This window comes from Lynx rufus, unplaced genomic scaffold (assembly GCF_022079265.1).
Source record: "Lynx rufus isolate CCGP_SWC_20201006 ecotype Redwood Valley unplaced genomic scaffold, mLynRuf1.p SCAF_5, whole genome shotgun sequence".
Lineage (NCBI taxonomy): Eukaryota > Metazoa > Chordata > Mammalia > Carnivora > Felidae > Lynx > Lynx rufus.
The window spans coordinates 75169600-75196773 of record NW_025814867.1 but is presented as its reverse complement, the minus strand read 5'-3'; the positions used below and the strand labels follow the sequence as shown (position 1 = coordinate 75196773).

The 27174-nt window shown below is 43.4% G+C and overlaps 1 protein-coding gene across 1 annotated transcript in view; it reads left to right on the top strand.

Annotated features, from left to right (window-relative positions):
• KLHL6 (kelch like family member 6) overlaps positions 1–27174 on the top strand; it is a 56668-nt gene that overhangs the window by 14774 nt on the left and 14720 nt on the right. Inside the window, exons 2-3 of the mRNA XM_047099484.1 lie at positions 7912–8077; positions 23865–24314. Of these exons, the coding sequence (XP_046955440.1) occupies positions 7912–8077; positions 23865–24314 (616 nt within the window). The remainder of the gene's footprint in view (positions 1–7911; positions 8078–23864; positions 24315–27174) is intronic.

Genomic DNA, 27174 nt, shown 5'->3' with positions numbered 1-27174 from the left:
TTTACTCAGTTAACCAATATTAGAGCTATTCAACACAGAGTATGTCACTAATGCAGAGGAGTTAGTTCCTGGTATAAATGGGGTGGTGAGGGGATTAGAGGAAGAACAGAACAGGGGCAGCATGGGTGGACCTAGCCTAGGAATGAAATAGTGGGATGGTGGGTGTTGGTCTGTAATTGGGTTTAGAGGTACAGGAGGGAGGAGGTGGGTGTGGAGGCTCAGGGAAGGGGTAAGCCATAGTAATGTTGGGCTAGGTGAAAGATTATGAACTGGTAACATTTAGGAATGGCAGAGGTCTAAGTGGAATGTTCCGGTGTGGCTGTGTCCTTTCCAAGCTCCAAGCCCTGGACTTGGGGGTGTGATGGGAGTTCTCTGTGGAGGTGGAGGGCTTATGAGGCAGGCCTCCTCAGCCTCAGTCTCCCAAGTGTGTTTGGTAATTTTGGAGGTGCTGATTCTTGTCAAAGCCAAACACACAGGGGTTAGGAAGGACATGTCATTTGTTCATTCATTCCTTTTCTCCCCACATATTTACTGAGTCCCTACTAGGCTCCAGGCACCATTCTAGCCCCAGGGATACAGTGGTGATTACAACGCATGCCCTCACTCAGCTCCTGTAGTGGGAACACAATTGTTAAACTAGTTAATTTCAGGTTGTGACAGGTTGTAAAGAAAAATAAAGGAGGTGAAGATGTTAGGGGGTGACTATATTGGGGGCAGCATCAGAGAGGGGCTCTCTGAGGAGACTTTTGAGCAGAGACCTGAATGAAGTGAGGATTAAGGCTGGCAGAATTCAGAAAAGAGTGTGGTCCAGGCTGTGTTTGGGGCCATGCCCTGACTTCATTCCAGAAGACTCTCAGGCCCATGGAAGTTTTCATGGCTATTGTGGGAGACGAGCTCACTTGCCCAGTCTCTATTTTGGGATTGGCACTGACTCACTGCTGAGTATTGGGCAACTGGCTCCCAGCTTGAGACTATTTCTACTGTAAAATGAGGATCTTAATAGCTACCTCTGTTTTACTAGAATCTCATGAGAATTGGTCAGTGTCTGTCTAGAAAGTATTTTTTATTACAAAAAATTGTATTTATCTTGAGTATAAGCTAAGGAGTAAATGGTTAACAACTAACTCAGTTTTGTTTTTAGAGAGCAAAACTTAGTCCAGTTCACTTAGTGCTCTCACTCAGTTGACCCCCCAATGGCCCCCAATATGGCCTTGAACTTCTGCTGATTTTCTTGGTTTCAGCTCACTGTTCAGCTCTAGAATAAGAGTCCAAAACTAGATTCTGATCTCCATTCTATTGCTGACAACCTGTATGGCCTTGGGCAATTCACTTAACTTCTACTTCTATAGTCTTATCACCTATAAAATGGGTATAATAATCAAGGAAGATAAGGCTGTTTGTCCTGCAAAGTGCTATAAACATAAACATAAGAGATAACTGTTATTAAAGTGGATATCTAAGGGTGACCCACCTTATATAGGTTATATACTGTTTATGGGGTCCCAACTTTGCCTCAGTGTTTCAATGGACTGCTCAAGAGAGCAGGAGGAGGCCTGGGAGTTTGGTCTTTAAGAAATATGTAGTTCTCTCGTAGTTTCACCTTGTCTGTATTCAGTATGATTGTGTCCCAGGAGAGTGTATTTAAGTGATAGAAAATCAGTGACAAAGTCTCAGAAGAGAGCAGAGAAATGCTGGGATTTGGGGAGCCAAAGCAGGCAAAAAGAGCCTTAAAGAGAGGACTCTGTCTTTAGAGCACTTCCTTTCTCCTACTGTGTGACAGGCACCATGCTAATGTCTCTGGACCAGTCTGTGTGTAGCCCTAGCCTGACTCTATTCTGGAGGGGTTGTGGACAGCAGTGCAGTGACTCTGACACCCACTTACCTGATGATATGCACCAGGCTGAATGCTGGCAAGTCAAGGGTTGCAAGACAGAGTGTGATGGGTCTGCCTACTCCAAGTATGTACCGTCAGCCTGACAAGATTCCTCTGGTCTGGTCCCAAATGCCTTCCCTTAGTAAGTGCTGGGTATTGTGCTAACACCTTGTTTATATTATCTCACTCATTCTTCTCAACAACTCACTGGGGTGAGTTTTTGCTCACTAGTACAAAGTCTTGTAGTGAGTTTGTATTAGAGCCTAGACTAGACCACAGCCCCCTTTGCCTTCCAACAGCCAGCATTGCAGGCTCTTCCTACTCCTAGGAAGAGCCCCTTTGTGCACACCCATTCACATACACAGAAAGCCAGAAGTGCCTGAGAATTTTCCTGCTCCTGGGGTGGCCCCTAGCTAAGACTGTCAGGAGGTGCTGGGGTATCAGACCAGCTCCTTCGCCACTTGCTGAGACGGCTCTGGAGCATATATTCTCCAGCAGTCCCCTGCAGGGTTAGGCTGAAGTTACTTTCTATCCAACTTTTCTCTTGCTTGGCCTCCTCCCTTCCCCTGTCCTGCTCCTCCTATATCCCAAACACGTCACTAGCTTACAAGGGTCAGCTTCTGGGCAATCAAGATACCCACTCGGGTATGGGCTGAGCTGGAGCAGGATGTTATTCAGTGACTGATTACAAGAAAGAATTCGGAAGCTGTGTCTAGCAGTGACAGCCTGATCAAGAGTCCAGATGATCCCAGAGATCCCAATAATTGTGTCATACACAGAGACTTCAAAAGAGCCCCTCAAAGTGGAAGGCATTGAATTAGGGAATTTATATTCCTATCTTATTTAATATTAAAACATCTATTAGACTTTTCCAGTTTTCATTGGCATGTTTGAGATCATACAGATTCAACAAAGTTCACCTTTTACTAATCTTAAAATCACATTGTACATGAGGTAGCATTTCTCAATTGCACTTCGGTGGGACTCTGTTGATATGTTGCCTCAGTTATGTGAAGCTTTGTTTGACCCCATCATCACTGCCCACCGTCTCCTGCTAAACGTCCTGTTTTCTGTGTATTGATCTACATGACGTTTATGTGGGTGACATTTTTTAAAAAATTTTTTAAATGTTTATTTTTGAGACAGAGAGAGACCGAGCATGAGCAGGGGAGGGGCAGAGAGAGAGGGAGGCACAGAAGCTGAAGCAGGCTCCAGGCTCTGAGCTGTCAGCACAGAGCCCGACGCGGGGCTCGAACTCACAAACTGTGAGATCGTGACCTGAGCCGAAGTCAGATGCTTAACTGACTGAGCCACCCAGGTGCCCCTTATGTGGGTGACATTTACTTCACCCCCTGAGATGATTGCAGATCTGGGTGATACTCTAGAGCAGTGCTATCTAATAGAGTAGCCACTAGCCACATGCAGCTATTCAGCATTTGAGTTATGACTGGTCTGAATTGAGATGTGCTTTTAAGTATAAAATGTCTATGAGGGATTTTGTAGTCTCTGTGGGAATAAGGATGTAAGTTATCTCATTAATAACTCATTAAAATATTTATTACATGTTGAAACAACATTTGAGGTGTATTGGGCTAAATAAAAGATATTAAAATTAATTTTATCTCCTTTTACTTTTTAAAAACATGGTTAGTAGAAAATTTGAAATTACACATTTGGCTTACATTATATTTCTATGGGCAGTGCTGCTCTAGGGACTCAAAGAAGGGGAGGTTTAGCAAGTGAAGTTGTCCAAATTCTGGACAGGCTGATCTGGGAAGAAATTGTGTGGATGTTGTGATGGCAGGGTTCTTTATGTGATCAGGAGGCAGCAAGGTGAGTCCTGTGTGACACCACTTTAAAAGGCATGCGGTTCTGCAGATGACCATTCATCTCTGGCTAGGAGGATTTACGGCTGACAAAAATGGCTTTTAAATCGGTCATCTGCCCACATGACATCACTGCCTTTCTGCTTCCAAGTACCTTGCAGAATTCACATTCGTTGTTTCTTTCTTGCTGTCATATTCTTGAGGGAAAAGAGGCCAGTTGAAGGAAGAGAAGAGGAGGAGGGAGGGTGGGAGGATTACTGTTGATTAGAACAGGGATGGGGGTGGGGGGGATAGGACACTAGGAGACCTTAGGGAGAAGATCTCATTGGCTAACACAAAAGGTTCAAAAAGTCAGCTAGTCAAGTGATTTCTCTCTTTTTCTTAGTCTCTTTCTTTCTGGGGACTTTTGGTTTTTGATGTTTATGATTGTTCCTGGGAAACCAGAAGCAGGTACCTTTGTTTTGCAGATTAGGAAATGGGGAAAAGAAACTGATGGGGGATTCCCAGACAGAAATAGGAGGTGTGGAAAAGGGAGGAGGAGCAGGATTTAGGGATCAAATTCTCTCTGTGTTGGTATGGAAGTCCCACTTTGGGGAAGTGCATTCTATCATCAGGGCTCTACACTGGGACTTTCCCATTTCAGTGACTTACTTGGCTGGGAGATAATGATTCTCTAAGGCTCCTGTTCATGTGTGTAAAGCTCAGGAGGTCCAGTCACTTAGCAGCATGGTGACTGCCTCAAGTAGTACAGTTTCTGGGACAAGGCTTTGGCACTGTCACAAGCCTCCCGGCTCTGTTTGGGTGCAATTAATGCTTTACTCCAAATGCATCCATCACCAGCAAACTAAAGTGAGAACACACCTGTTAAAAATGTTATTTTTGGGGCACCTGGGTGGCTCAGTCGATTAAGTGTCTGGCTCTTGGTTTTGGTTCAGGTCATGATCTCACGGTTCATGGGATCATGCCCCGAGTTGGGGCTCTGTGATGATGGCGTGTGGAGCCTGCTTGGGATTCTCTCTCTCTCTCTCTCTCTCTCTCTCTCTCTCTCTCTCTGCCCTTCCCCTGCTTGTTCTCTCTCTCTCTCTCTCTCTCTCTCTCTCAAATAAATAAACTTAAAAAAAAAAGTTCTTTTTGAGTCCTGCCTCTGTTCATAAACCTTCAGTGGCTCACCATTGCCCACTGAATAAAAAACCTAACTCCTTAGCCTGCCTCTAGTACCTTCCACAGTCAGGACCCAGGTCATCTGTTTGGACTGATCTCTCCCCACCCTCTCTCATCACCCCTGGGCTCCAGCCAAACCATGTGCTTGCTAGATCTTCTGCCTGTCCCACACTCTTGCATCTACTTACCATGTTTACTACCTGGATGTCCTATCCACAGTTGTCACATAGCAACCTTTTCCTTCTCCATGAGAAGCCACCCCTTGCCTCCACAGCACTTTATAAGTCTTTTTGACCCTTGTAGACTATTATTTGTGCAGATGTGTCCCTGCTAGATTCTGAACAACTAGGGACTAGGGGAGAGACAGCCTGTATTAGTCAGCCTGGACTTCCATAAAAAAATTGCCATGGACTGGGTGTCTTCAACAATAGAATATTATTTTCTCACAATTATAGAGTCTGAAAGTCCAAGATAAGAGTGTCAGTACGGTCGGTTTCTGGTGAAGACTGGCTTATAGACAGACACTGTATGCTTACACGGCAGAGAGAGAGATAGAGTTTTGATGTCTCTTCCTCTTCTTTTAAGGACACAAATCCTATTGGATTATGACTTCGCCTAACCTTAATTACCTCCTAAAAGCGCTGTCTACGTTGGTAGGTTAGGACTGCAATATATGAATTTTAGGGGGACTCAGTTAAGTCCAGAGACTGCCTGATATTTAAATCCCTTCCAGCTTTAGCCCAGTATTCTATGCAGAGAGGGTGCTCAGTAAATGTATGGCATATTGAAAGAAATTTAATTCCATTGCCTCCAAGTAATTGTTTTTATAAGCTGTGCTGTTCAAGCCTGTGGGACTGCTGGGATCCCACAGCTCCTGGGAGGGCAAGAGGGAGTTAACAGGTTTTTGTGGGAATCAGACTGAAGGAATTGTGTCAGCTATAGCTATTAAGGATCAGCCTCATGAATATACTGTCTCTGGTGGGAATGTTGCAAGGCTGCTGTCCATTCATAAGGGAAGTTCCATATAGTTTTTGTGCTGAGAACAATAGTAATTCTCTGAGCATTTGGATTTGTTATATATAAAATTGTGTGATTGTGCACTCAGATATCACCTCACGCCAGTCAGAGTGGCCAAAATGAACAAATCAGGAGACTATAGATGCTGGCGAGGATGTGGAGAAACGGGAACCCTCTTGCACTGTTGGTGGGAATGCAAACTAGTGCAGCCACTCTGGAAAACAGTGTGGAGGTTCCTCAAAAAATTAAAAATAGACCTACCCTATGACCCAGCAATAGCACTGCTAGGAATTTACCCAAGGGATACAGGAGTACTGATGTATAGGGGCACTTGTACCCCAATGTTTATAGCAGCACTCTCAACAATAGCCAAATTATGGAAAGAGCCTAAATGTCCATCAACTGATGAATGGATAAAGAAATTGTGGTTTATATACACAATGGAGTACTACGTGGCAATGAGAAAGAACGAAATATGGCCCTTTGTAGCAACATGGATGGAACTGGAGAGTGTGATGCTAAGTGAAATAAGCCATACAGAGAAAGACAGATACCATATGGTTTCACTCTTATGTGGATCTTGAGAAACTTAACAGAAACCCATGGGGGAGGGGAAGGAAAAAAAAAGAGGTTAGAGTGGGAGAGAGCCAAAGCATAAGAGACTCTTAAAAACTGGGAACAAACTGAGGGTTGATGGGGGGTGGGAGGGTGGATGATGGGTACTGAGGAGGGCACCTTTTGGGATGAGCACTGGGTGTTGTATGGAAACCAATTTGACAATAAACTTCATATATTGAAAAAAAAATTGTGTGATTATGTAACTGACCAGATGGTCTCTCTTTTGCATTGGTCAAATGGGAGGCCCACCTGTAGTGACAGTTCAGTGGCACTCCTAGCCTCATTCATAGACTATCTTCATGTCTCCACTCACATATTTAATCATCTTTACCCTGCTTATCATTTATGCAATCATTATATTTTAGATACCTTTTAAGTTTTTAAAACTCCAGAAACACAGTAGGACTTCAGTGCATTTTAAAAATAAATAAAATTACTCATACTTTTCTTGAGAGGAATTGATAATTCAAATATCAATGTCCAGGTAGCATGATAAATTCACATATGAGCCTGGGAGGGGGTAAAAAAAATCTTTGTATTTCTACTTATCTATTAGTTATTGAGAATCCTTACATCAAACTTTTAAATGACTGCTAAAATTCCCATTATAGACGAGAAAGCTGAAGCTCCTGGAGATTAAGTAACATGTCCAAGTTCTGAGTTGGTGGATCTGGTTTTCAAATCTTGGTCCATCCCATGTCAAGATCAACATCTTTTCCATCGGTTCCCCTGCTTCCAGGATAGACACTAAATATCCAATAGTCTAGTCCTGGGGAGGGAATAAGCATAGCCAGAGATGAGACAGAGTAATGGCCTTGGGGAGTTCTGTCCTATGATAAGGCAATTCGAGGCTCCCAGCTGGGAGACAAGCCATAGACAGGGGTTGAGCCTCTGGACTGAGAGGTACTAGCAAGATGTCTTGTGTTACTGGAGGGCATTCGGGCCCCAGCTGGCCAGGCCTGGGTGTGGAGGCCAGCTTCCAGGACAGAGGAAGGCTTAAATGAGAACTGAGAACTGAATGAGAAACCCTGTTTTGGGGTACTAGTAGTTGAGAAGGCCTGGGCAGGAGAAGGGTGCTACAATGCTCCCAGAAGACTCTCCAGCACTTTGAGCCATTAAAGTAGTTCTTTGGGCCAATAAAGTAGTTCTAGATCCCACCAGCTTTGCCAGTAGGGCTCCTACTCTTCCTTCAGATCTGGGATTGCCTTAGGGACCACAGCTGGGTACAGCAGAGCAGGACACCTCAGTTCAGTAAGTATTAATTGAATGTCTGGTGTGTTCTGGGTGTTAGAGGAACACAGAACAATCATCCCAGGTCCTGACCTTAGGGACCTCGCTGTTCTGTGGGGGCAGATAGGTATGAAGGGGGTCTGTTAAGGTCATGGTAGCACTCACATTCACACATCTCTCTTCCAGGGCCATGTTCTGCAATGATTTAAAGGAAAAGTATGAGAAGAGGATCATTATCAAAGGGGTTGATGCTGAGACCATGCACACTCTTCTGGACTACACATACACCAGCAAGGCGCTGATCACCAAGCAGAATGTGCAACGGGTCCTGGAAGCTGCTAACCTTTTCCAGGTGTGTGAAGAAATAGTCTTCAGTTATTCCTCAGAGATCTGTCTGGACTGGCTCTCAGGCCTGTACCTGGGACATACATACAACCATTCTCATACCCACACTTAGTTGGGCCTCTACTTACTTGAAAGTCAGAAGATCCTCCTTTGGAAGTTTCCTCAGAGGGGGTGAGATGTGGCATTGACTCCTTAATGCCATAAAGCCAGGGCAGTTTGGTGCCTGGAATCTATATGTATTTCTTGACTGCAGTAACTACAATTTGCAGAAGCCTAATTGGAGCCAGGGGTTCCAGTCACCACTTCATATTCATAACTTCGAATCCTTACTGGGAAGGAAGGGAAGGCAGTTTCTTCTCCCTATTTTACAGGTAGGAAGAGCAAGGCACAGAGAAGGGGGTTATTTGCACCCTGGGCCTTCTGCATCCAGGGGCTACATGCTTGCCACTAGACCCTACAGTCTCTCTGGGAGCAAGTGTCTAGACTTGGGGGGAATTCCCGACCTTGACTGGTCGGCACTTTGCGGTGGGTATGAAAGAAGAGCACTTTTCATGAGGGGTATTGCAGAAGATAAAAGACAACCCTTGGGATTAATTAAGTTTATTCATTTATTTTGAGAAAGAGAGAGAGAGAGCGCGCGCGCACACACACACACACACACACACACACACACACACACGTGGGAGAGGGGCAGAGAGAGAGGGAGAGAGAGGATCCCAAAGCAGGCTTTGCACTGACAGTGTCGACGCAGGGCTCGAACTCACTAACCTCGAGATCATGACCTGAGCCAAAATCAAGAGTCTGATGCTTAACCAACCAAGCCACGCAGGTGTCCATAGGATTAAGTTTTATTGTTTCCTTTTGACTACGTTTGTTTCAATCTGACTACAAGTATATTTAGCTTCATTGACTAATTAGATCCATAGATTCTGTCAGTTGCATCCACAGTTATCATTGGGGCCCCATCCCAAGTTACCATCTTTGCCTAGGTCTAAAAGTACACCTTAAACTTGGTTTTGCCGGGTGAAGACAGACAGAGATTGTCTCACTGAGGATGTTGAGATTTATTGACAAACAGAGTCTAGGGACAAACCGGGTTGTTCCCAGGGACTGAGACAAACATCAGATCTTGTGCATGGTTTGGGACTTGGGGAGGTGGTATCCTTCTGGATCCTCAGTAGGTCAGTAGTTGAGGGGAAACAGGTGGAGAATGAGGGGCCCAGAGTCAAGACCAGGGGCTATGGGATTTTTTTTGTTGAGACTGGAGCCTAGGCAGGATCTGTGGAGTCCAGCAAGGAAGGGAGAGTAGAAAGAGGGAGGAGAGTCAACTATGAAACAGCACTGATGAGTTACAAATAATTGCCAATTTTATTGTCTCAGCTTCCTCAGGGTATTTTAAAGATACAGAGCAAGTTACTTCCATCAGGACTGGTCATGCCTTCTGGTGATGTGTCCAAGTCAGTTACCACCCCCACATACAGCCCTCCCCCCTTTCGCTGTCCTTACCTGCTTACACCTTTAGCCTTACTAACCGGCAGGGAAATACTCCTCATTATGTGGAGTGAGGGACTCAGTAGCTATATTGTATTCCCTCCCTCCCCCCAACTGCTCCAACAATCAGACCTCAGCGAAATCCTTCCCAGGTCAGATAGGGCCTCTATCTAGTTAAGCTTTTACTTGGGGGCTAAAACAGAGCTGCATGTATTCTACAGTGGGTGTGTGGGTGTGGGTATATGTGCAAATCTTTATTTAGCCTCCTTGTTTTCAGTAAGATGTCCTCATGTGTCTTTCTCAGTTTCTGGTGTCCCTGAGTCCAGAACCTCTCTGGTGTGGTTTCTCCAGAGATAAATCTTTTCCAGCAGGAACAAAAAAATCTATCTTTTGTTAGGTTATAAGAGGTGGGGAGGAGTCCCAGGAGGCTTAAATTCTTCTTAAACCCACCCTTGTTATCAGCCCCATCTGCCCTGGCCTTGCTATTTCCCTGGGACTTTAATATTTCTGCTTTCTGGGGTTCTGAGGGACAAACTCCTTTGTAGGGCACTTGGTCTGACCTCTCTTCTCTCAGAAAAAAAAAAATCACTCTCCAGTCTTCACATTCTGTGGTTTGGGGTTACTGATATCTCCTGGTTTCAGTGAGGATGGAGTTTGTGTTTCTGTTTCTTGTTCTCCTTTTCAGTTTTGGGTGATTTTTGTAAAAACTCTTTAGATAGTAAAGACTGTTATCTTTTGTAATAATGTTGCAAATATTTTCCATTGGTTATTTGACTCATGATTTTTAGTAATGACTTTTTTTATATATAAAAGTTTAAAATTAGTGTTTAGTCAGATCTGTTGATCATCTCCTTGATGTTTTTTGCCTTCGTTGTATGTTTTTAGAAAGACCTTCCCCATTGCTTACTTATATACTTACTCACTTCTAATTTCTATTAGTTTTGTTATGTCCACAGCTTTGATATTTAAATCTTTAATGTATCTGCAAATCATTCTGGCATAAAGTTTCTCCGTTGTCTTCATTGTCGTCGTCCTCCTCCTCTGCCTCCTTTCCCTCCTTCTCCTCCTTCTTCTCATTTTCTCTCAAGTTGTGAGCTTCAACAGAGATTTTGGTTTTAATGAGAGGTGGAAGGAAGAGGAAGACAGAGACAGGATAGAGATAGAGCACGTTCTGTTTATTATTGATTCCCCTATCCTGGTAATGCCTCACCTCAAAATTTTCCAAATCTCATTCACTTTCTAGGCAAAAAATAGTAAGTTCTCTCTGAGGCTATTTTACTAATTTTCCTAATGAGTGTTGATTCTTACGAAAACAAGAGAAGAGTGCTCTGGGTGTCTGGTTAGAAAGTCTGTTGCTTCTGGATAACTTGCTTTGAAGACTCAGATGTAGAAAACTGAGGATATCTTCATTCCTGAAAACACCACAAAGGACAGAGATTTGAAGGTTGTTGAAATCACTTTGTGGTCTTAAAAAAAAGTATTCTTTTGAATGGATAAAACATACCCTTGTTCCAAATTCAGAAAAACAGAAGGGGAGACAGTGAAACATTTTGCTATCTTCACTTTTAATAGTATCTTGCTGTCCTTCGTATTCTTTTTTTAAATTTTATTTATTTATTTGTTTTGAGAGAGAGAGCACGCGTGCATGCTCTTGGGTGTGTGGGAGGGGAACGGGCAGAGAAAGAAGGAGAAAGGGAATCCCAAGCAGGTTCTGTGCTGTTAGTGCAGAGCATGACACGGGGCTCGATCTCAGAAACCATGAGATATGACCTGAGCCAAAATCAACAGTCAGATGCTCAACCAACTGAGCCACCCAGGTGCCCCTGTCCTTCATATTCTATGCACACCCCAGTGTATATGTGCATATATCATTCCCACTCTTTGCTTCCAGTTTTTAACACAAATATTGGTGCACTATACACTTTTTTTTTTTTTTTTGCATCTTGCTTTTTTTGGCTTCACAATATATTTTGGAGATTGTTATAGATCAATATATACAGAGCCTTTTTGATGGCTGCATAATGTTGTTGGGATCTCCTCAGAAATGAAACATGTTGAGTTATCTGTAATAGTCTCTTATAAGGCAGAATGGTGGATTAGAAAGAACATGGGTATTGGACTCAGACAGAACCTGGGTTTAAATCCCAGTTCAGTCATTTATTTGCTGTGTGCATGTGGACAAGTTACTTAGATTGTCTGAGTCTCACCTTTCTTATTTGTGAAATTAGGATGATTATAATACCTACCTTTCAGGGAGAGTTACTGTGAGAATTAAGTGAGATGCTATTTGTAAAACACCTAACACATAATACATGCTGGGTAGAATTTTCTTCCCATCATTTGTGCGTTAATTTTAACTTTACTTTGGATAATTTGTGCCTTGAATAAACTGACTGACATTGAGCTGTGAGGACATTTTCCTATGCTATCCCCCAAGTTTTGCTTTTTCCTGGATTAGGATTTTAAGAGACCGTGATTTAAAGTTTTGTTTCATCATGTTCATGTAACACTTGGTTAGTAGAATGAATTGGACTGGTGCTATATTTAATTGACTCAGAATTGTAGATGGAGAAAAGTGTGCCAGAGTTGGCATTTTATCTTGTTATTTTAGAATGTGCACAGAAGCTGATACCACCTTTCTTGGACGGAAATCAACGGGAACCAGATGATCTTGGTGTTTTCTACCCCATCTGGTAGTAAAGGGTTTTAGCTGTTACACTGTCACTGTGCGTCAGCTGCCCCCTCCCTTTCTACTTCTCTTTTCAAGTCTCTTCCTGTTATCCGTTGATTCCTTCTATGCCAGAATTTCCTAGTCCAGAAAGAGATAATTTGATTGACCAAGCCAGTCACTGCTAATGCTGTTTGAAAAGACCTTTTCATGCAAAGCAACTTCATGAGTTGCTGGCCTCCTGAAGACTGATAACCCTGGGGTCAGCTACCATTACCACTGTCATTGGTCCAGTCAGCTGTGGCACAGGGTGGGACAGTTTCTTTTAGGAGGAAAGTTAGGGTGTGGCAGGTACTAAATGGACTGCCACAAGAGGAACTTTGCAGTCACTTAGCTGTGATTAATTAGCCAATTATGGGGAGAAATATATTTTCTCCAAGTAGTTTCTAGAAAGGTAAGAGTAAGAGAAGCACCTATGAGGAAAGGCCCAAGCGACCCTTCACAATGTGAGGCAGGGTTTTTGAGATGAATGTCATTCAGTGGGGGCTGCAGGGAACTTGCCTTATCTGGAACTTCAGGCTTCTGAGTTCTAGATAAGCAAGGCAGTGAGAAACTGTAGAAACTGTAGGTGTGGGACAATGGCTATAAGAACTTGGTAAGATTTTTCAGTTGTGGAGAACTGCCATGTTAGTTTGGAGAACTTCGTCATATTTGTTACTTTCATTTTTATTATTAAAAACTCATGAAAGAATAAGGGTTTGTGAGCCTATCTGCAGGGTAGCAAAAGATGTGAGGTCAGGGAGACCATGCTTACCCTTCATTTAGTCTTGGGACAGAAGATGGCTAAGATAACAGAGCAGCTGGTTAGAAGGAGCTTGGAAGAGAAAGGGAAATCAGGCTGAGACCTGAGGGGTGATGTGAGGAAAGAAAGAGGGATGCCAGAGTGGTGGCCTGGTCATCTGGCCTGGGGCCGAGAAGACCCAGGTGGGGCCTCCACAACAGCTCTGGGGCTGAGATCTGTATGGATGAGGTAGCCATGTAGTCAGTGGCTGACCCGGATGGCTGGGACTAGCTTCTTGGCTTACTCAATATCTGGATCATAATACATAAATATTTGTTGAATCGGTGAAGGCATGTGTCACTCTTGTCTATTACTAGTTGAATATGAGGACTGCCTCAGAAACTGCTCAATGCCCCATCAAAAATTGCCTGACCTCCTTTAAGAGGACACTAAGAAGCCCACTCCTGGCTTTTAGAAATGTTGTGGGCTGGTAGAGGAGGAAGTATTCCACAGGTTAGTACTAATAATTGCTTCATTTTTAAGCACCCACTAAGTGCCAGGCACCTAACAAAAGCAGGTCTCACTCATTACGTTACGTCATTATGGATGGACTTGTGTTGTCATTGATAGGGATCCACAGATTGTGTCTACCCACCATCGGAATAGCCAGTGGATCCAGGCGAGAAAACCAGCCCAACTATTTCTTTGCTACTGTCTAGAGAAAATCAATCTGTTGACTGATGCATCCTCTCCCACACATTCCCTTTGTCAACCAATGTTGCTGTGTGGCCATTGTAGGTGATAAGAAATTGGGGTTACTCTCCTGGGTCCGCAGGACAGTAATAGTTGTGCTTCCCAGAGCATTCACAATGTGGCAACTGTTTTGCCTACATGGTTTCATTTAAAATGAGGTATGTATTTTTACCCCAAATTTTTAGTGATGTAAAAGATCAAGGTTTCATGGCTAATGAGAGAGGAGCCTGGATTTCACCCCTATCTGCTTATGCTAGCCTGTGTGTTCCCCACTACATACTGCGTGCGTCCCTCAGAGCAAGGCCTGGAGCAAGTCAGGATCCTGAAGGCAGCTGGGGCTATTGGCATCCTCAGGGAGGGCTGCCCAGTGGAAAATTCTGGAAACCAGTGAGTGGGGCCCTGTAATTGTGTCAGCAGGTGAGACTGGCACAGCTGCCACCCCTCATGCCTGACTCCCTCTGGGGAAACCAAATGTCCCCATCTCAACAGTGAGCCTGCTGCTGTCCACACAGTGTCTCTTTAAACACATTTCTGTGTTTAATCTCAATGTTTACTCTTTTTTACTTTTAGGTATAACTTACGTTTAGTAAAATGCACACATCTTAAGTGTACAGTTTTTGATTTTTTTTTTTTCAACGTTTATTTATTTTTGGGACAGAGAGAGACAGAGCATGAACGGGGGAGGGGCAGAGAGAGGGAGACACAGAATCGGAAACAGGCTCCAGGCTCCGAGCCATCAGCCCAGAGCCTGACGCGGGGCTCGAACTCACAGACCGCGAGATCGTGACCTGGCTGAAGTCGGACGCTTAACCGACTGCGCCACCCAGGCGCCCCCAGTTTTTGATTTTTTACACATGTTTGCAGTCACGTAACCACCACCCAGATCAAGCTCCAGAACATCCTTGGCATCCCAGAATGCTCTCTTATGCCCTCCACAGGTAGTACCTCCCCAGGGAGAGCTATCACTCTGGCATCTGTCACCATACATTAGTTTTGCCTCTCTGAATTGCATATTGTTCTTGAGTTCTAATTAGTATAGAGGATCTAAATCTGAGGCTACAAATGTAGGTGTGCAAAGATAAAAGCATGATTTAACCTATTATTTTTCTAACATTGAACTTAATCTGTTTCCTGAGCTTCCCATTCTATCAGTGATAGAAATTGTAGTCAACCTAATGATATCTCATTTCAGGAAAGCTTCATCAATTTAGCATCTGGTTTGCTTAAATGGTTCCAAGGGGGTGTTTACAGATTACCAGGACATTATAGAAAGAGGCATCTGGCCCAGGCTTACCATGGTTATTTGCATCATTGGTCTATGCTGGCACCTGCTGGAACATCTGTGTTCCCATTGGTCTCTCTCTGATCATTGACTCCTTCACCCGTGGCATCAGCTGGAAGTCCTCAGGCCCACCTGGTTCAGGCCCTCAGTCTTTGTGGGTCACTGTGCATTCTCTTTGTCCCGTTTGCAAGGCCTCCTCAGGTCTGCCAGTCCTCTCAGTGATTTCTTTGTCCCTCTCAGGAACACACAAGAAACTTCCATTTGCTTGCCTGTGCCAGTCTGGAACTATAGGGAATTTGGAGCAACTGCCATAGGTCCCCTTTGTCTAGAAACAACGCATTCCAGCTTCTCTTCTGCTTCTGCTATACTGGACTGCCGCTTTTCTGATTTCCTTTAGGAAGTCGAGGCACACATCCTTTTGCTCTCAGCTCCACAATCTCTAAGGAGCTTTTTGCTTTTCCTTTACTCTAGAGTTTGGCCTGGGTTGGGAGGCAGGGCATCATCTCAAGGACCCACACCTGCTTCTCACTTTATTGCTAGACTCTCCTCTTTTTTCTTGGCTCCGGAATCATTGTTGGAAAAGCTGGCTGCTACATTATCATCCATTCTCCTACGTCTGTTGCTTTGACATAAACTGTATGCCTAGACTCTTTGGTATTCTGGCTTTTCCAGTTCAAAGGGCCCAGTTATTACTACTAACTGGTATTTCAAAACTAATTTTCTACTGTAGGTTCTGAAAGTGTATTTAGAAACTCAAAAATCAAAATTGTCTTCTTTTGTCTATCCTATCTATCATTCTTTCCCTGGGTATTCAGCCCTAGTTGCTGCCCATGGGTGGTGAAATACAGGAAGTGGGATATGGGGTTTTTGTTGTAATGAAAATCCATGTTACTACCAGATTTTGACTTTTACTTCTACCTAATTTCTACAAATTACTAACTATTTACTACATTCAAGGTACTTTGTAAGAAACTATCAGGGAAATAAAGACAAAAATTATAAATATTGATCACATTTGTTTAGCAATTTATTGTATTCTTTCCCCTGCACGATCCATTCTTTTTTTTTTTTTTTTAAATTTTTTTTTTCAACGTTTATTTATTTTTGGGACAGAGAGAGACAGAGCATGAACGGGGGAGGGGCAGAGAGAGAGGGAGACACAGAATCAGAAACAGGCTCTGAACCATCAGCCCAGAGCCTGACGCGGGGCTCGAACTCACGGAGTGCGAGATCGTGACCTGGCTGAAGTCGGACGCTTAACCGACTGCGCCACCCAGGCGCCCCCTGCACGATCCATTCTGATGTTGACAATATTTCTGTGAGTGGGCTGGCCGGGTAATTCCTTCACAATGAGACTGCAAAGTGGGCTTTATTATTCTCAACACTTTCCAGACAAGGAATCTGTGGCTCAGAGAGAGTTCAGCTCATCAAAGAGTTGAAGCCATAATCAGAGGCCTAAACCCAAAACTTCTGACCCCTATACCTGCCTCCCGCCACTACCCCCAAAGCCTCAAAAGCAAGGACTCCCACTGAGCTTTCAAACCACAGGGCAATCCAGCCAGATCCCAGGGCAGAGTATAGGGTAGAAAAACGTTCTGGCCCTGAAGGAGGTGGCATTGACTTGGACTTCATAGAATAGGTAGGATTTCAACACGTGGCAGCTGGGTTGGGGGAAAAGTATTTAGGCAGAAGCAAAGACTTAAGTTTCCACTTCCCTACCTGATACCTTACCTGTTGCAGCTGTCTGCTCATGGACCTGCTTCTCAGGACTTGGCTTTGCTTAGATGCCCTACTGCTTCTGTGCCCTAAATTTGCACGTGCGCACGCGCGCACACACACACACACACACACACACACACACACACACACACCATATCCTGAGCATCAAACATATCCCAGACATAGTCATTCCATTTAATCCTCATAGTGGTGTCCCTTCTTGGCCTTCATCGTGTCCCTGGGCTGAGTCACTAAGCTCCAGCACTTGCCCCTTGACTCTTAGTATGGCCCATGTGGCTCCCTCATTGTGTGCTGCTGGCCCGTTGGGGGCCCCACTAGCTCCTCTGAAAATTCAGGGGCTGTCTGTTGCCTGAATCTTGACCAACCTTCCCACACCCTTTCCTTTCTCCCTGATCCCACTTCTGAGGTCAGTGTACCTCTATAGTTGCCTCAGTGCCCCAGAACCTGCCCCACCTTAGTGAGCGGACCTTTTGCAGGTCTTAGCTCCCTTTCCTGCTCACCCCATATAGTTTCCAGGAACCAGCAGACCCCTCAGCCAAGTCTAGAGCAAGGACTGAAAGTTTGGAGCAGAGGACATCCTAGGAATAGGGGGGCGGTGTATGCCCTTTGGTCTGAAGTAGATTATCATCTGAGAGAGGGGGAAAGGGGCAGGGATGGAAGATTAGGATCAGTGGCAATTTACAAATTTGAAGTATGAAGATCCTTCTTTCATATCAATACACACCCCATAGAAAAGTTTTATTTTTTATGACTATTATCTGAGAAGAAAAATGGTGACAAAAAATATTTACTATGAATTCATAAACAGGGGTGCCTGGGTGGCTCAGTTGGTTAAGCATCTGACTTTGGCTCAGGTCATGATCTCCCAGTTCAAGAGTTCAAGCCCTGTGTTGGGCTCTGCACTGACAGCTCAGAGCCTGGAGCCTGCTTTGGATTCTGTGTCTCCCTCTCTCTCTGCCCCTCCCCTGCTCATGCTCTCTCTCTCTCTCAAAAATAAACAAACATTAAAAAAATTTTAAAAAATAAATAAACTTAAAAAATGAATTGACACTTTCAAATAAATTTGAAGTTTTTAAATCTCATCAACAAATTATATGCTCTTCACATACACTGATTTGTTGGGGCTTGAAGGTAAGAATACCAATGTCTTTATACACCCTTTGCAATAACTATAAGGTCACTTAGGGACTGTGGTCAATGGAATTATTGATTTGGGTCAAAATATGGCTTCAGTTTTTCTGGGGTGGATTTGAAGGCACCTCTAGGGAGATGTGGAATTACATTGGTTAAGTCTGTTAAGATCCCAGATTCTGGAGACCCTGAAGGGAAGCAGAGGAAGGACAGTGGAGATGGGGAGCAGGGCATACATTCTCATTGAGACAGACACTTCTCATGGGAACTGCAGCTATGTCTCAAGTGGTTTCTTTGATTGTATTTTTAGTCCTTGTTCGAGGTCAGGTGCCTGACTGTAACCTTTTGCTCACATGTCCCCTCAAACAGGAAGTTGGCTGTCTGTTGCCATTATCTGTCATCGCTCAGCTTTAATAAACAAGTTCATGTGTCATTTGGACAGGCTGAGAATGAAAATTTACACTAGCATCTTAAATAATCTTGAATATGAAGAAATAAAAAACACATATATTTTAAAGAAAACAATTTCTTGTTCCCATGACTCCCCTGCCCATCAGCAGTTTCTCAGCCATTGGTTAGTATGCTGCTCTATACCCCTCATACTCAAAAGTATTTATTGAAGCATATTCTGAGGGGAATGTAGACAATTTGGAGATCACCACTACCCTTGTTCTCATAAGGTCTCTTCAGACTCTCCTTGAATTTTGTTAGCTCAACAATGTGACAGTTACAGAGGCAGTGTGATGCCCAATGAGAAGAGTGAGCTAGCCATGACCTTGAGCATCATCTGTACCACTTACTGGCTGTGTGGCCTTAGGCAACACACTCAACTCTTTGAATTCTCTATTTCTTCCTTTGTGCAAATGGTCTGTGCTAATACCTACCTTATTATTACTTGTTAAATAAAGTATATTTGTTAAAAAATAAAATTTATTCATTAAAAAAATGGGTGGGAAATTGTCTAGCATAGGTCTTGGTACATACTAGGTATCTGAAAACTATTTTCCTCCCCTCTCTTCTTTTTGGCAGAGTTTGTGCTAGGGGCTATTAGAAATAAAAACACAAATATGACCCAGAACCTGCCCTTGGGATGCCTGACTGTTGTACAAAGGAGAAATGTAATTGGTGCTCCACAGAGGGTCAAGTGAGTCGCTCAGTGGAGCACAGAGGAGGCAGGGATTGATTCTGTGTTGGGCAACTGAAAAAGCCATGAAGCAGGAAGTGGCTTTTGAGAAAGAACTTCATGAATTGGCAGGATTTCTCCATTTCTTTTCCCTTCCCTTATCTTTCATTTTCCTTTCTTCTTAAGCACATATTGACCCAGAATTAAAAATGTCCAGAGGCAGAGAAGGCTTAAAACACAGTCAAGACTCTCTGGTCTTGTCGTCCTGGCTCTCCTTCTTGTGTTTGCTTTGTCCTCAGGTGCATGGATACTAGAGAGCAACTCACAGCATCTCCTGTAAACTCAATTTTCAGAAAACTGCCACAGGTGCAAACAGATGCTTGCACACTGTTGTAGGGGTTCACAGACTCTGGACCCCCTCCGTCAGTCCCAAACTTAACACTCCAAATGAAAAAAATAACCTGTGTGTAGATGAGGCGATGGCCATGGTACTCCTTCCCCTTTTTTTTTTTAAGTTTTATTTATTTATTTGGGGGGGGGGCAGAGAGAGAGAGAATCCCAAGCAGGAGAGGGAGAGAGAGAGAATCCTCTGTCGGGCTCTGCACTGTCAGTCGAACTCACGAACCGTGAGATCATGACCTGAGCCGAAATCAAGAGTCACTTAACCTACTGAACCACCCAGGCACCCCTCTTCCCCTTTTTTTGAAGTTAATTTAAAAGGGGCCTTCTCAGTTGAAATTGGGGTGAGCTATCCTGATTCCTTTCTTAAACAGTGAAGCTCTGGAGTCAAACTTGCCTGGGCAGGGAGAGCAGGATTTTAACAGAGTGATGAGAGAGGAAGCAGGTTCAGGCTGATGAAACAGCCTGAGCACAGAAAGGCTCTGTGACAGACAAGCTTAGGAATGTTTGGGGAAGGTGAATAGACAGGTCTGACTGTGGAGAGGTTCTATCAGGGAAAGTCCTGGTGACAGTGTACAGCTTGAGGGGTAAGAATAGGGCTGCCTTCACTTTCAAGCAGTGGAATCACCGAACTGTGTTATATAGCATTTATCACAGTTGTAATTTGACACGTGTGTGATTATTTGATTACTGTTTGCCTTCTCCACTCGTCTGTCAGGTCCAATGAGTACAGGCACTGTGTCTCTTTCTGCTCACCTCTGTTGTCCGATACTGACTGATGGCCTACTACATAACAGATGTTCAGTACACATTCTGGAAATTAACAGGTGGATGAATGGGGGAATGAATGGTGTCTGGCTGGGGAGGGACACTCTGGATCAATGTTTCTAACAAATGTGAGCTCCAGTATTTGGTTTGATTCTCCTTCACGGTTTCCTTCTTTGCTTATCAGTAGTCATGAAGCAGGGGTAGGAATTGGCACCTTGTGGGTCAAGCTTTCCTCCAGGCAGATCAGATTACTGGAGCTCTTGTTGGTGAATTGTGCAAATCATGGTTGGCATCTGCCAAGCCCTTGTCCTGTACGCACACTGCTCGACCTGAGGAAGCTTGAAGTTGTCTTAAAACATGCATTTTTGGAATTAGATAAGACTGCTTCAAATTTTAGCTCTACCTTTTATTAGCTATAACTGAGGAAATCACCTCACTTCTCTGGATCTCCTTTCCTCATCTATAAACCAGGAAAGATAATAAATATCTACTTTATAGTATTGTGAGGATTAAATTAGCTCAGTAATATAAAGGGGCTGGCACATCATAGGTGTTCTTTGTTTTATTTTCTACATTTTATTTTATTTTCTCATTGTGTCCTTGAAAATTGCAAGGAGTATTTCTTTTCTTTTCTTTTTTCTGATTTTAAAAGCAACTTCATGCTCAGTGTAGAACATTTGTTCTAAACAGCAAAGTCTAAAAGAAAAATTAGCAACTGCATTTGAGATAAACACGATTCGCATTTTGATGTGTTACCTTCAAGTGTTTTCGCCATTCATGAGAGACTTTATTGTAAAACAGATAATTCTGTCACATGGTGGACAATGCAAGGGAGGACATAAAGGTAAACAGTGAGAAGTAAGCCTTCCTCCGTACCCAGACCCCAGCCACCAGTTCCCCTCCTCAGAGACAACCACTGTTACCAGGTTCTTAGGTGGCCTCCTAGAGACAGTTTACATATTTAGAAAATCTGTTTTATTTTCATACCATCTTCTTCTTATGCAAACACTGGAATAGTGTATGTGCTATTTACACTAGAGGCTGTCACAAAAGTGAGTTCCCTTTTAGCGCTCATAGATATCTCTGTGGGCAGGGCCACATACGGCTCTGGTGACAGGTTCTGAGGGCTCAACAAGGCTTGGTCTCAGATGTATATTTTTACTCTTTGAACTGAAAATCTGCAGACAACTCAACAGGTGTTAGAGTTCTCAGTCTCAACCGTTTCTACAGTTGCTCATGCGAGGAGTAGATCTGTAGGCCATGGCTGGAGCCAGCTGACAGGGCAGTCTGAGGTAGAATTAAAGCTACTCCAACATTTCATTGACCCTCAGTCAATTTTCTTAAAGTTTATTTATTGTTTTGAGAGAGAGAAAGCAGGGAGGGGGGGGAGGAGGGGCGAAGAGAGGGAGAGAGAGAATCCCAAGCAAGCTTCATGCTGTCAGTGCAGAGCCTGATGCAGGGCTCGATCTCACAAATCTGTGAGATCATGACCTGAGCCAAAATCAAGAGTTGGACACTTACCCAACTGAGCCACCCAGGCGCCCCTGACCCTTGGTCAATGTTTTCTAAACTGACAATTGGAACGAGAGTTCTGATATGGAAAGGTAATATGTTGTAATTGGGATTGATCCAAAAATCAGGGATGTGTGCCCCCTAGAATGCACTGGACTGAAGACCAAAGCCCAATCATTCTAAGACCAGTCCTGCCCCTGCCCCCACCCTTCAGGCCCCACAACTCTGCTACCCTCAGCTCCTGTCACTGGAGCCTCTTCTCTGCAGGCTACATCCGTCCCAGTGCAGGTCTGTCCCATTCATACTGTCACTGGGCCCTGCCTTCAAATTGGCCCTCCCTGCCAGGTCCTCTCCACTCAGCCTCCCTCTTTCCCTCCTGTTAATTCATCAACACAAGAACACTGAGACCTTGACCCTCCATGGAGCCCAGTGGATATGGAGTGGGGATAGGAAGTTGGATGTGTTCAAAGCTAAGCTCCAGAGAACAGTAAGAATGGACTGATACATTTGAATATCGTACACTTCAAACTAATGTAACACTGTATGTTAATTATACTGGAATTAAAATGAAAAATGAAAAAAAGAATGAACTGATGCATTTGAGACACCTCATCTGGAAAATGAATATTAAGTAATATAATGGATATGGCAGTGCTTTGTAAAGTGTTAAGTGCTATATAAACATAAGGGACTCATTTTTTTTAAGTTTTTTTAATTTATCTTGAGAGAGAGAGATAGAGAGTGAGCAGGGGAGGGGCAGAGAGAGAGGGAGAGAGAGAGAATCCCAAGTAGGCTCCACGCTATCAGCACAGAGCCTGATGTGGGGCTCGAACTCACAAACAGTGAGATCATTTCCTGAGTTGAAACCAAGAAGGGACTCATATTTTTATGAGGATGATGATCATTTAAAACTAAGACACGTAAACCGATTTTAAAAATGAACTTTTAAATTACAGAAGTGCTACTTCATTTTAGAGGATTTATAAAGTATGTAAAAAAAAAGAGGAAGAGAAATTCTCAGAGTCTTATTAGAGAGTGTAGTACCTTGTATTATTTATACAGTATATTCCCTTTCTATCCTTATGGGACTGTTTCTGTGGGAGGATTATTTTTTCCTTGACAACAGATTTTGCCATGTAACTTACTCTGGCTGGTTAGGTGTGAGTGGAAATGGCATGTGCAACTTCTGAGCTAAAACTTAAGAGCCTTTCGGTAGCTCTGCTGTTTTTTTTCTCCTTCTGTCATAACACTGGCATATATCTCAGTCAAGGCTTTTCAGTCATCTTGGAATGAAGACCCCTGTAGGACATATAATGTGAGTGAGAGATAATCATTTATTCTTGTCAGCATCTGAGATTTGGGGGTTGTTTGTTACTGTAGCAAAAATTATCCTAAGATACCTGATATCCTGAGATATCATACCTGTTAATATTTTGGTGTACACACTTCAGCCTTTATTTTTATGCCTGTGTCCCATATTTTCAATAAAAAGTGGATTATAACGTACCTATGGTTTTGTGAAGTGCTTTTCTCATTTCAGCTGCAAATGTTTTATTATATATTTCTAAAAGACAAGGATTCTTCTTTAAACATAATCACAATACCATTACCACACTTAAAATGAATAATAATCTGAATTAAGGATCCAAATAAAGTCCATACTTTGCACTAGCTTGATGTGTCTCTTACATCTCTGTGCATTTTCAGGTTCCTCCTCTCTGTCTCTCTCTCTCAGCCTTGTGATGTATTTGTTGAAGAAATTGAACTGGCTGTTCCGTAAAGTTTCTCACAGTCTGGATTTTGCTGATGGTATATTCCCATGGCATCATTTAACATGTTCCTCTTTCTGCTGTATTTCCTGTAAATTACTGATTAAATCTAGAAGCTTGATCAGGTTCAGTGAACAGATTTTTAAACTCAGTACATTATGAACATTTTCTATGTCATTTAATTTTCTTGTACATATTTTATTAATGACTACGGGGCTGTTGAAAACAAGAATGTATTATCATTTCTTTAGCTATAGTCCCCTATTGTCAGTCATTGGGATTGTTCTAATTTTTTGTTGCTACACACAACTCCCTGATAAACCTCCTTGGGGACTAATGGTTTTCTGGCCTGATTTGCCTCCCTTCTGTTCTCTTAGTTCCTGCGGATGGTGGATGCCTGTGCTAGCTTCCTAACAGAAGCCTTGAATCCAGAAAACTGTGTTGGAATACTGAGGCTGGCAGATACACACTCCTTGGACAGCCTGAAAAAGCAGGTGCAAAATTACATCGTCCAAAACTTTGTGCAGATTCTGAACTCTGAGGAGTTCCTAGAACTTCCCGTGGACACTCTGTACCACATCTTGAAGAGTGATGAGCTGTATGTAACAGAGGAGGCTCAGGTGTTTGAGACTGTGATGAGTTGGGTCCGGCACAAACAGGCAGAACGACTCTGCTTGCTCCCCTACCTCCTTGAGAATGTGCGCTTGCCACTGCTGGACCCGTGGTACTTTGTGGAGACGGTGGAGGCAGATCCTCTCATCAGACAGTGCCCGGAGGTCTTCCCGCTGCTTCAGGAAGCCAGGATGTACCACCTTTCAGGCAATGAGGTGAGCTGACGATGAGCAACACTAGCTAACCAGTGAGGTAAAGGAGTCTGCGGGCCTCACAGAAATATAGGTGAGGCTGGCTTACAGAACCTTACTTCATGGTGAAGACAATTGCCACACCGTCTACGGTTTGAGTCAGGCAGTTCCAGATGCCCTGGATTTCTGATCTGTGAAATGGGGATGATACCGCATCATAAACAGCTACTGAGAGGATTGAGTGAGATAGGAAATTGCTCAGCACCATGCCCAGCACATCCTTCCTCTTCCCAGGGCTTAAGGGTAGAGGTTGGTGGGGGTGACGTACAGAGGACAGAATGCGCCCTGTTCAGTCACCATTCCACAGGAGCACAGCTTTCCTAGTTTGCCCGCTCTGGGAACTGCGAGTCTCTTGGATATCCTGTGAATGTTACCTTGGTTCAGACTGTCGTTGTTTCCTTTCCAAATTTCCAAAAATTCCTCAAAACTCACCTTCCTGCCCTCAGTCTGGCCTCCCTCCAATTCATTCACCAGCTGGATAATCTAAAACTCAAGCCTCATCATTGTGTTCTTGGGCTTACCCTCTTCGTGGCTCCCAGTGACTCCCAGGATCAAGCCCACACACTTCCTGCCTGAGCTCCTGTTACAGGGAGTATGGCCGGAGTCACAAAAGAGGAGTCCAAAAACAAAATGCAGTTAACTGAAGTTCCCCATACTCGAGTCGGAATGAGACCCCGACTCCAGAATGAAGCTTCTTTTTATTAGGATAATTGCTAAAGACTACGTGCATAAAGTCAGCTAAGTAAGTGTGTTAATCAGGCTAATGGTTTAGCTTTTTTCAAGGTTGAATTTTGAGTTAATTGGTTTCTATACCACTAGGAAGGGTCAGGTGTGAAGGACGATCTGGCCCTGGACAAATGGCTCTAGGTGTTCCTTAGGAGCCGCAGTCACATTCAGCTGTGTAAACGTGTCCTAAGCCCTTGGACCTTCTCCAGCCCTTCCCTTTTGAAGTCTCCTCCTTTGAGCCTTCCCTCCTGCATCTCCCACATCTCCCAGAGCCTGGCCCTACACTCTTCACCTCCTGCCCACTTCTCTAGCTCCATCTCTAACCTCTCCCTTCTGCTACACCCTAATGCTCTGCTTGCAATTCCCCAAAGTGGACGTGCCTTTTCACCCTCTATTGCAGGAGAATGAGGTGCTGTTCAAATGCCTTTTCCTCTCTCCATCTAATTAACTTTTACTCTGGCTTCAAAAAGTTAAAGCATCACCTTCTTCAGAGACCTCTCTCTTCTCATAGTCCCTGGTGCATTGCTCTATCGTAGCACCAACCACTGCGTGGTAACCATTGTGTTCCTCATCTGTAAATGTCTCTATACTGGGAGCTTGTAATGGTAGGAAATATATCTTATGGGACTTTTCATCTCCAGACCTTAGGAGAATCCCTGGTGTAGAGTAAGTGATTGGTAAATGTTTGTTGAATGAAGAAATGAGTACCAAGATGATGAATACATGTATCATTTGGATGTTCCTGGTTCTGCTTAACAAATTTCTGAAGAAATGTTTTATTCAAATCTTTATAAAGACAAAAATAGGCTTAGTGGAGAGGAACAAAACTATCAGGAAATAATACTATAGGGATAGTGTATTTAAAGCTTATACACATGAACACACACACACACACACACACACACACACACACACACACACAGACATATATACCACTGTCCAGTAGATCTGGGATAGGCTACCAAAATTCATTAGGCCATTGATAGAAATCCTAGCCACAGGTGGTTTAGAAATTGTCTTTCTGAGGTCCCTAGGAGCCTCCTTCTTTTCCTGTGTGTCCTCTTCTCATTCTTTGTTGCCCTCAGATCTGCTGTCATTGGTTCACTCTGCAAATGTATCCTTAAATGTTTGGCAGAATTTACCAGTGATACTATCAGAACCAGGAGTTTTCTTTGTGAGGTTTTTAGCTATAAACTGTATTTCTTTAGTAGATATAGGGTTATCTATTTCTTCCAGAATGAGCTTTGGTAGTTTGTGTCTTTCAAAGAAGTTGTGGAATTTATTGCCATAAAGTTGCTCACGGTATTCCTTTATTATCCTTCTAGTAACTATAGAATCCATAGTGCTGTCACATCTCTCATTCTAGATATTGGTAATTTGTGTCTCCTCTTTTTTTTTTCCCCCTGATCAGTCTGGTTAGAGGCTTATCAATTTTATCAAAGAAACAGCTTCTGGTTTCATTTGTTTTTATAGTTTATTTCGCTTATTTGTACTCCGATCTTGATTATTTTCTTTCTCTGCTTGCTTTGGGTTTGATTTTCTTTGATTAAAAAAAATTTTTTTTAATGTTTGTTTATTTTTGAGACAGAGACAGAGTGTGAGTGGGGGAGGGGCAGAGAGAGACACACACACACAGAGATCTGAAGCAGGCTCCAGGCTCTGAGCTGTCAGCACAGAGCCCGACGTGGGGCTTGAACCCATGAACCATGAGATCACGGCTTGAGCTGAAGTCTGGCACTTAACCGACTGAGCCACCCAGGCACCCCTAATGTTCTTTGATTTTTTTTTTTTAAGTGGGAGCTGAAGTCATTGATTTGAGAACTTTCTTTTTTTTTTCTAGTATTGCCAGCAGTGCTATAAATTTCCCCCTAAGTACCACTTTAACAGCATCCCATATATTTTAATAAGCTTTATATGTATGTATGTATGTATGTATGTATGTATGTATGTATGTATGTTTGTATGTATGTATATATTTAGTTATTGTAAATAAGTCCTAAACACCAGCTATTTGCCAGATATGGCCCTGGGCACTACAAAAACAGTTTCTGCCTTATGAAATTGATGGTCTGTCAGAGAAGCCAAGACAGTAAGCAGA